Below are 10,496 nucleotides of genomic sequence, written 5' to 3'. Positions count from 1 at the left end.
AAAGGAAGTTCAGTCAAAATTATTTTTGCTATAAATAAAGTATTTATACAAAGGCCTTGTTTGGGATGCCCTCTTGTAATTTTTATCAATCAATTTTTATCAATTTATAAAAAATTGGGAACTTTGTGCTATCTAGAAATTCTGTAATAACAAGGGATTTAGTTGTTATAATACTTTGGGAATTTATGAAAAAGCAATTTCTCTTATAATCTAGATGTTAGGCTAAGAATTATGCAATATATATATATATATATATATGTATATATATATATATATATATATATATATATATAAAATGAAGAGTGAAGAAATTAGGACAGACTTCCAAACTCTGTCTATATCTAAGTTCTTATAAACTCTGGAAAAAGGTTTAGGTGTTGTAGAATTCCTATTGAGCAAATGAGAATCCTTGGGGAAAAAAAAAAAAACAGTGCTGTGATTTTCAAGCCTGTGTCATCTGAAGAAAAGCCTGGTAAACTTTTGTTAACTGTGATAAGGCTAATTTAATTGGCAATGTTCTTCTTGACTCATAGAAACTAAGTGTCCTCTCCATTACAACACTTTTTTGACTAAGGAACTTAGTGATATTTAGGGATTCTGTGATAACTAGGAATTTAGTTTCTTGATAATACTTTGTAATTTGTGTTACTTAAGGACTTTTGCACCAACTTAGTTTTAATGAATTCCAATGTTTAAAGGTTTATTTTTGCTTTAAGGAAGAAAGAGATTTCTATCATTTTAAAACTTTCCAACTAATTTTCTTCAGAAAAGTTTAGTGATTATTCTTCTTAACATCAGGATATATTTTAATTGTTTTTAATGAAGGGGAAATATTTCTAGAAGAGATGTTTTGAAAAAAAATCTCTTATGTGATTTTTAGAAGGCCTATTCTGAATTTGTAGCTATTCCACGGCCTAAGCAAGGGTTTGAACTTATCACATGTAAAGGATTTGATTGCTGAAGTATTTCTCTCTCCCAGAGTATAACTAGAAAGGGGTAAACAAGCTTGAGAAAGAAAGATGTATATCTATTCAGTAGTGAGATCAAAGTCAGGAACCTCTTTTGTTTAAGGCAAATAAGAAGGTTTGGGGACAAATGGGGGTTATCCAAGCCCCTCCTGTCCCTACATAGTTGTTATGCTGAGAGAGTGTAAGAAAGTATTTTAGAAGACAGAAAAGTTATGTAACTTGATCTGAATTAATGCTCAAATTTGGGATGGTCCTATCTTAAGGATAGCAGCCCATATTTCTTTGCTATTTAAGATTTTATGGGACTACAATTTAATATTGTTTTAAGCTCTGATTACAGGGATAGATGTCATAAAGGCAATAGTAAAATGGCATGTGCTACAGGCTAAGAACTGCTTAAGGTAGATGTCAGTGCCTGGGAAGAGTTTTGAAGACAACCTTGGACACAGCCTAGGTAGGATCTTCCTGACTCTGTTTCCCAATTTTGCTATTTCCTTTCTGAAAAGGCAAATTCCCCACCTGATTACTCCTAAGCCCTGCTTTCAGCATCTAGTGACTATATGATTGGCTGTCAGATATGACTCATGCCTGGAATCAAACAGAGCTAAGGAAGTTCTTGCCTTCTGTTAAGATATATGACATTGTCCTTGTTTTCTTTCATAGCAAATTTGTATTGTCAAGAAGTTTTGTGAGCACAATGCTAAATGTGTTAGGTAATAGATGGATATTGGAACATCTCTGAGTTACTATAATGGGATGCAAGAATGAATAGCTTACAATTTTAACCTATATTCCCCAAATAAATATAATATAGGGATAACATCCTCCAAAAGGAGGAAATGATTAGACAAGGTAATAAGACAAAGATGCAATGTGATAGATGTCTAATTAAACAGGAAAGCAAAATTTTGAGAAAAGTAACAGGATCAGATTGATTCCTCTAAGAATTATATACAGATGCATATGACTGGCTTCCAGAAGTCATTGTTTTGGTAAATAGATCTTAAATTTGGATTTTTGCACAAAAATTGTATGAGATAGTGGTAAAAGTAAAATTATTTCTCCTTTATTAAGGTATCTGTCTGCTAATTTTAAAAGGTAGATGAGCTCATTTAATGGTTGGACCTTCACATTTTAAAAGATTCTTATACCAGGTACAAGATTTAGGTAAGGATAGAAACAGCAAATAAAATATAAACTGAAATGTTCTGAAGTTTCAAAAATGGGAGAATCAAATTTAAATGATTGTACTAAGTTACATTAAGGATTATCTGGGAACGTCTAGGTCTGAACCAGAGAAGCAGAACTCCCTTTTTGAACTGTCCTAAGAAGAAAACCTATTGTAAAAGGAAGGATATCTAGGGACCAGATAACTACATCAGGCATCTGGGATTAAAAAAAAAAGTGCTGCTTAAATGGACATTGGGAATAAGTAACTGGGATGCAAGAAATTTAATGTTAGTTAACATTGTTAATAATGATTGCATTGCCTTGTATGGTTCATATTTAAGTATTCTTCATTATCTAATGTGTAAATGTAAACATGTGATATGTAAATCTCCCCCTCTGAAAAGTAGTTTAATCTGTATCTGACAATATAATTATGCAATTTTGTGAATTGTGGGAAAAACTTTATTGTGTTGTTTGAACCTAGCCCTCTGTGACTGGGAAACTGAACCATTTGGTGTACTGTTTGAACCTAGCCCTGCATGGCTGGGAAACTGAACTTAGCCATGTTCCCTATGTTGTACAGTTTCCTCTCAATTATCAAATCATGTTTTCTGGGAGCCCCTGTTAGGTCTGTCACATCTAAAGATTACCACTGCTCCCAACTGGACATCTGAGCCCATAGGAGAACTTGCTCTCTGGTTTCGAAGGGGCCTGAAAAAGATGACATCAGATGTAGACAGCTTTCCCAAGAGTCCAGACCAGGCTTGCTTGAAGCAAAGCTCCCTCCCCACCTGAAGCCTCTCCCCTGGGGTTGCCAGCTTACTCAGATCCCTCCTACTTTCTGCTGCAAGGGTGCTTACTGTACTTGCTCTCCTCTTACTAAAGGTCCGACTAGGGCTGACTTTGGCCCACAAATGTTTCACCACCTTAGCAAACAAAATAATGCTGCCCATGGTTGTTTTTCCTGTCTGAGGGGATTACTCCAGACATAGAGAGTAGCCCGTCTCCCTGGTCAGCAAAGAATTTTTTTAAGAACTTCCTTTCCCATTCCCTGAAGAGTCATACCTTTTTTAGTCTACAGGTGTCACTTTCGCTCACTTTTGACCAAAAGAAGGAAATGACAATCCTTTTGGATAATTTGAACCCAGTAATATCCAAAGCATCCAAACCACTTTCACTCTACTCTAAAAATGTCCTTTCTGTGTCAGCAATTTCAAAGGGCTGATAAGATTGACAAGGGCTATCTTTCCTGCTGGTGACAGGATGTCTGCAACCAGAACAGTGGGATTTCTCTTATCTTGATATTCTAGGGATGTTTGCAACTTGGGATCACAATCTTTAAATGGCACTACCTTGTCAATTGTCTTGTTCAACTAAGAAACTTCCTTTCTTGTGATATGGAGATCATACAGTTGAGTAACACGGATGTGCTGAGTTGGGACTAAAAATGTATTTAAACCTTCTCATTCCTTTGTTCAGACAGTCAGAACTTATGCTCTGGCTCCTTGTATGTACAAGTAAGCTAGCTCTGCTAGCTTTAAGGGAATATACATAATATGAATTTACATATCACCTCCTTTAACCAAACTTTCAGGTAGACAGGTTCAAGGAATAAAACCACCAATTTAGCTGGAGTTTTTATAGTGGACTGCACTGGGAGATAAGGGCCAAATTGCGAATACATTCAATGAGGCTAAGGAGCTTGGACTTTAACCTATCACCAAAAGGGAGCTTTGAATAAGGTTACTGAACAAGGAAGTAACAAGATGAATCAAGGTGGTGTTTTAGGTGGAGTAACAGGGTGGTGAAGATTAGGATGGATCCCTAGGAGACAAATGGGGATGGGTTTAAGTTAGATTGTTCAGGGGAGGGGATAAAAGCCTGGACTGGGGTAATGTCAGTGAGGCTGACAAAGAAAAGGTGAATGAGAGGCACGACATTAGATATTGATAGCTTTTTGTGCCTGACTATATTAGGAGAGAACCTAAGAAAATATCTTTGACAAAAAAGTAGGGAAATTAGGACAGAAAACTAGTTGAGGCATGGACAGGGATGGTAGGCTTATGCATGATGACAGCAGATTCCTAGATGGAGTCCAGCAAGCAGATAATACAATACTGAAGCTCAGGAATATGCTCTGGGCTAGAAAAATATATTTGGGAGTCATCCGAGAGGGAACAGTTGAACTATGAGAATACAAACCATCATATTCCAAGAGGGAAAGGTAAAGGAACAGATGAGCCTTGGGCTTTACCCATATTGAGAGGGCAGGAGAAGATAGACATTTTGAAGCAGACAGAGAAGTAGCCTGAGAACCAGGATGACAATCTGGACCATGGGTCACTGAAAGAAGAGGAAGTTTCAATAAGGTACTTAACAATATCCAGTTCTGCATAGTGGTTAAGGAGAATTAGGAATGGGGAAAAAAGCACCCCTGGACATGGCTTTGAAGAATGCGGTCTCTATGAAGTGGAGGGCACAGGAGGAGGTTAAGGAGGGAGTATAAGAAAATGGTGCCATTATGAACTTCTTTGGAGAAATCTCACAGTGAAAGGGGAGGCACATGATGATAGCTCAGTGGGGGAGCTGACTTGAAGGTAGGTTTTGCCTTCTTCTTGAAAGATAACAAGAGACCTAAATATGTATTTTGTATTTATTTAACTGTCAACATGTTCTTTTCTTGTAATAGAATGGAAACTCCTTGAGGGCAAGTTTTCTGGTACAGAGTAGACATTTAATGGATGCTTGTGAAGGAGAAGTGAATTCATAGACACAGGGTAAGAAACCAACAGGGATTAAGAGATTTTGGATGGAAGAGAGAATAATTGATGGAGCAAAGTCTGGGGAAGACAGCAGGAGATGGACATAGTGGAGGAGTTAGCCTCAAAATGAAGAAGCAACTTTCCTCCAAAACAGAAGCAAAGGGAAAAGGTCAGAATACATTTCTCATCATTGACAATTTACAGCAATAACTGATTCATGCTGCATTATTAGATTTTTTTTCTGGGAGGAAATTCTTTGCCAAAGCAGATTCTACAGGAACTATCTGGAATTTAAGCAGTGACAAGAGGGCTGATGTCCTCTGGAAAACAGAATACCCATTTCTTTGCTTGTGGGAATAGACCTAGTCTTTAGCGGGATAATAGTTCAGGGTGGTTTCAGTACATTGCAGTAAAACAATTTTATTTTCAGTCCTAGAGAAACTCTGCAAGTTGCGTTCCAGGAAACAAAACATTTTGTCTAGTTGTTTCACTTGCATCCAACGATCTGTGACTCCATTTGGGTTTTTTTTTTTTTTTGGCAGAAATACTGGAACGGTTTGCCATTTCCTTCTCCAGCTCATTTGACAGATGAGGAACCTGAGGCAAACAGGGTAAAGTGACCTGCCTAGGGTCACCCAGCTAGTAAGTGTCTGAGGCCAGATTTGAAACTCAGAAAGAGAAGACTTCCTAACTTCAGGCCCAGCACTCTAGCCACTGCTCCACCTAACAGCTCCTAGGATGTCCTTAAAAGACACTTCCTTATCGTTCCTTAAGACAGACCAACACAAAGTCAGCATCAGGCATTTATGAACACGAGGCACTTCAAGAAATAAACTAACTTCCCACAGCTCCAAGCAGGTTGAATTTACATTTTACTTCAAAAAAGGGGGGAGTACATACATGAGGAAGAAAATAGGGATGGAGAACAATAATGATCTGAAACTGTGGTTTCTACAGTTTGATCTAGAATTATCGATTTGGTTTCAGCAGCCGATTTCCTGCTGATGTAGATGCGCCTGCAGTTATTAACAGGATTGTAGATGAGGAAACATTGTCAGAATTTAGGCCCCAATGGAAAGAAGAGTGACTTATCATACAACAAGGTGATTTTATGGTACACAGCATTTTCTTTTAAATGACGTAATGTAAATGCAAATTGCAAGGAGTTAACAATACCAACACAAGAAGAATCAAATCTGTGTGTTATCCATGTACAGCAACTAACTGCTTTACAAAAAAGCAAAATAAAACAATATATTGTCACATGTATTTACAGTGTAGTAAATATACTTTTCTGTCAAATTTTACACAAAAACTATTTACAGGTGAATATACTGCATTAAAAAAAAGGTTGTGGCTGACACTAAGAGTGACTTTTTGGTGGTAAGTCTGTTGCATAACATTAAGACATGCTTCATTACATCGGGGGTGGGGTGGAAGAGTTAAAAAAAAAAAAGCAACAACCCAAAACCTCTAGAATAAAAATAGAAAAGCCCTAAAACCTACAGATCAGTTAGGAATTGAGCCCTGGTGGGAATTCACAAAAGCTCAGTCCCTAAACCAAGTGAAATATTTCTCATTTATGGAAAATTGGAGCATGCACATGAGAACTGAGCCATTGGTTTAAGTGACAGATTATGTATGAGTGAAATGACTGATTTAATGTCTTTTTTCCCCTCTTAAAAAAAAGGGCAGGAAAAAACCCACAAATGATACATGATGGGTAACATGCTCTGACATTGGGATATTCAGATCCTAGTGTCTGGTACAAAAACATAGCCTAGATTGTGGAGGGAAGGTGATTGCTGCAAGACAAAATTATGGACCGCTCATGTTTGTTCAAAAACTCAAGTTTTTAAAAAAAAAAACCAAAACTGAAGGTTTGCCAGGAATGGCCATTTCCAACCTCCATGGTTTAAATCTCCCAGGATATACTAGTAGGTCAGGAAGGTGGACTTCATATATTTCAGAAGAGAGGCAAACAATTCTGATTTGTGCCACGCTGATCATCACATGAGGTAATCAATCTGAATGAATCCCATTGGGAGGCAAGGGGCCTTGGAAAATCTGCTCATGGGAAAGTTGAATGGATTGAAAGTCATCATTTTCAGTAGTAAAAATGACCTTAAGAAATGGTTCAGTTTTTCTATTTCAAAAGAAGTGGTTAACAAATCCCCTAATTCCCATCATTATATTCATCAAACAAACAAACAAAAAAAAAGGATTAAAAAAAAAGATGGAACCGAAATGACTGAAGGCTCACAATGACCGATGTTCCAAAAGCCGAGAAATTAGACAAGGACGTGACCAGCTTCACTGGATCTGAGGATGTGGTTTGAGAGAACCAAGACTACAAACTGATGGCAATGTTGGTCCTTGGCACAGGTTACTGCTCTATTCCCAAGGCTGGTTCTGTCCTTGTGGCATCCTCACGGGCTTAGGAGCACTGGGACCATGACAATTCTACTGCAGCATTTAGAGAATCGAGATTTTTTTTTTTAAGTTTGGTTAATTGCACAAGTCTTCAACTTTTCCCAAGAAACCTATGTCAAGAAAATTATTAATACTAAGGTTTTTTTTTGTTTTTTTTTGTTTTTTTAGATTTTGGCAAACCATTTGCATATTAAGTTTGTGTTCATCTTTTTTTTTCCAGGACTGTAAACAAATTTAAAAAATTAAGTTATTTCTGAATATAACAAAAGGTAATTTATTTACATTAACATATTACACTGTTACTGTGTGAATAAATGTGGATTATGTGTATATTATTAAAATCTGAACACTTAATTGTACCATTCTTTATTAATTTAGCTGTGGAATTTAGTTTACTGAAATCCACAAATGAAACAGTATTACAGGAAACTCCTATGTCCTCTCCCTTCCCCTGCCACTTTGTCTTCTTCAAAGTCACCGATAATTTATTTACCTCTAATTGAATGGAAAGCAGGGGCTGGGAGCCGAATTTCTCTCTTGCAGTATACAGTTTACCCTAAGGATATATATCCAGATCCCTGCCCACTGAACTCCATGGTCTCCATCTGTCTCACGGGCGCCTCAAGGTGGTCATTCCCTGGATCATATCACAGCTGAAATGTTGAGGCTCCAACATCACATTAGCATCTCGCGGTTTCCCCATTGGTTACTTTGCTGCAGGGTTGCTAGTCTTTTCACAGTGATTAAATACAATTTTATCTTATAAAACCCAAGTGTTTGACCAGTATGTTTCTTTTTTTTTTTAAAGGCCCAACAAATTCGGCAACACATCTTACTGTGAAAATATCTGGTAATATGCAGCTACTAGGTTTGTATTCGACAAAATAAAAGGAAAGAGAGCTAGCTAATTCAAAAATTAAGTACCGTTTCATCTGACTCAAGGGAACTAAACGTGTCTAGGCTTCAGTTACCCTTGGCCAAACCAGAGACTGAGAAAAAATGACCTCTCTGGCCACGCTGCCTTCCCTGATCCCCAACTACCCTGCCTGAAGTTATTCTGAGAGCAAGGGGAAGAAAGGAAAAGCGTAATCCCCACCAGGTGATGAATCATCAGCGCTCACAAGCTGGGCTTTCAGTATTTCCACGATTTAGAAAAGAGACATTTGGGGGAAAAGGTTTACGCCACGTGGGTCTCAATCGTCAGAGCTCTGATTTTGGTAATGAGAAGATATCCACCCTCACGCTTCACCCCTAGAATTATTGCTAAAGCTCCACGTGCCCCTTTGTCACCAGCATTCTACGAAAGGCGACATCTCCAAAAAGTACCTTTTAAAACTCTGGCTTCCAGTGGGAAGTCACTGACACGCTCAGATGCCTCCAGCTTTGTATCATCACACAAAGTCCACGGCTGAGAGTGAGATTGCAGGGGTTACAGATGTCACTTCTCCCAGAGCATGCCCAACCCCTGACTCTGAGAGACAAACGAGAAAGGGAAGTCGGGCGGGACCGGGGGACAGATGCGCTCGTCTCCCCGCATCGGGGTTCCTGTTCCCCACTTCCCAGACCGGCTTCTGAAGTTACTCTGAAACACTGACTCAAACCCACCAAGCCCTGCCCCAGGTGGGGGGAAAAAAATGAAAAGAAAAGAAAAGAAAAGGCAGCATTGAGCTTGGCGACTGTTTCAAAAATTGATCATCTGGCCACGTGGGTGATGGGATGGAGACAAGTGCAGCGTCACAGCAGGGGGGCGCAGGAGCCCGATGGCTCAGGGTGAGAGTGTGAGTATGAGAGAGAGAGAGAGAGAGAGTGAGTGAGTGTGTGTGTGTGTGTGTGTGTGTGTGTGTGTGTGTACATGTGTGAAGTCGAGGGTCAGTCTGGGGAGGGGCAGTGGTGGGGGTGGCTGACGGTCAGTCTGGGGGGCAGTGGTGGTTGGTGGTCAGTATGGAAGGGTGGCAGCTGATGGTGAGTCAGCGTGGGGGGGCAGGGGAGGCCAGTGGCAGCTGAGGCCACGTCAGTGTGGGGGGGCCGTGGCAGCGCGTTGGTTGCTTGGTTTATTAAGAAAGAAGTGAGGCGGCTTCACACAATCTTCTTAATGCTATGCCGTTTGAAGCTGCCGGCGCTCCTCTGCTTCTGTACTTGGCTGGCCGAGCCGTGGCGGGTTCTCCCACTGCTGGAGTGCCCTGTGGTGGGGGAGAGTTCCACGTTCTCCTTGTCGATGCCTGGTTGAAAACAAAGGAAACACATGTTTCAATTTGAGCACTATCAGGCACAGATGGCACTGTCCGGCGGAATTTTGGTGGTCTTTGCAGCATCTTAAGGACTGTGTGGGGAGTCCGAAGGGCTGACCACTGAAGGCCTCCTTTTTCAGGATGGAAAGCCTGGATGTGATCACACAAAACTAACCCAAGGAAAAGGAAGCAGAAATAGTGCAGGAAGAATCCAGAAGCAGGCAGGCCATGATGGGTAGCACGGAGATCTCCCCAGGCTTCCAGCAGAGGTCAGCTTTTAGCCAGCTAGCACTCTTCACAGCCATTCGCAGACCCCATGCTCTAATCATTGCCCAGGTCCATTTTTTGAAGAGAACACACTCCTCATGACATACCACAAATCTATTGTTTTTACAAATCAATTTATTTGAATCTGATCTCCCATGTTCTTTCTCACCATGCTTAAATTCCTCTAACATATCACTTTCTGGAGGGCCTCTCTCTCCCTTCGTTCCAGCCCTTTATTCCACCTGGACACCGAGGCCTTCAAGGGGATTTGTAACCCAGACTGGCCAGGCATCCAAGGAGTAAGTGTACTAAGCCAAAGGCCTCCTAAGTCCTCATCCCAATGCTACAGAATTAAGTCAAACCTACCCACTACTGGACCAAGGACAAAAAAAACTTCTAAAAATCTGATAGACTATCAGCTTTCAGTTTACCCCTCAAACTCAGGAATGAACATATAAACAACCTAATCATTACAACAAGGGCACAGAGGAGTCTTTGTAACTATGGGAGTAAGAGGGAGGTAGGGAGGAGAAAGAGAAGAGGAGAAGGAGAGGAGAGGGGAAAGGGGGAGAGAAGAGAAAGCAGAGTAAGGAGATGGGAGAGGAAAAGGGGAGGGGGAGATGGATAATCAATTTTTGCTCAGAGAACAGAAAATATTTAGACTTGAA

The 10,496-nt window shown here is 40.0% G+C and overlaps 1 protein-coding gene across 1 annotated transcript in view; it reads right to left on the bottom strand.

The window, feature by feature from the left end:
* Window positions 1-5,754: 5,754 nt before the first annotated feature.
* The window catches only part of NF1 (neurofibromin 1), a 239,706-nt gene continuing 234,964 nt past the window's right edge, over window positions 5,755-10,496 (bottom strand). Inside the window, exon 58 of the mRNA XM_036766465.1 lies at window positions 5,755-9,552. Within this exon, the coding sequence (XP_036622360.1) occupies window positions 9,410-9,552 (143 nt within the window). The 3' untranslated portion in view covers window positions 5,755-9,409. The remainder of the gene's footprint in view (window positions 9,553-10,496) is intronic.

Source organism: Trichosurus vulpecula, chromosome 7 (genome assembly GCF_011100635.1).
Source record: "Trichosurus vulpecula isolate mTriVul1 chromosome 7, mTriVul1.pri, whole genome shotgun sequence".
Lineage (NCBI taxonomy): Eukaryota > Metazoa > Chordata > Mammalia > Diprotodontia > Phalangeridae > Trichosurus > Trichosurus vulpecula.
This window is presented reverse-complemented; position numbering and strand designations above follow the sequence as displayed.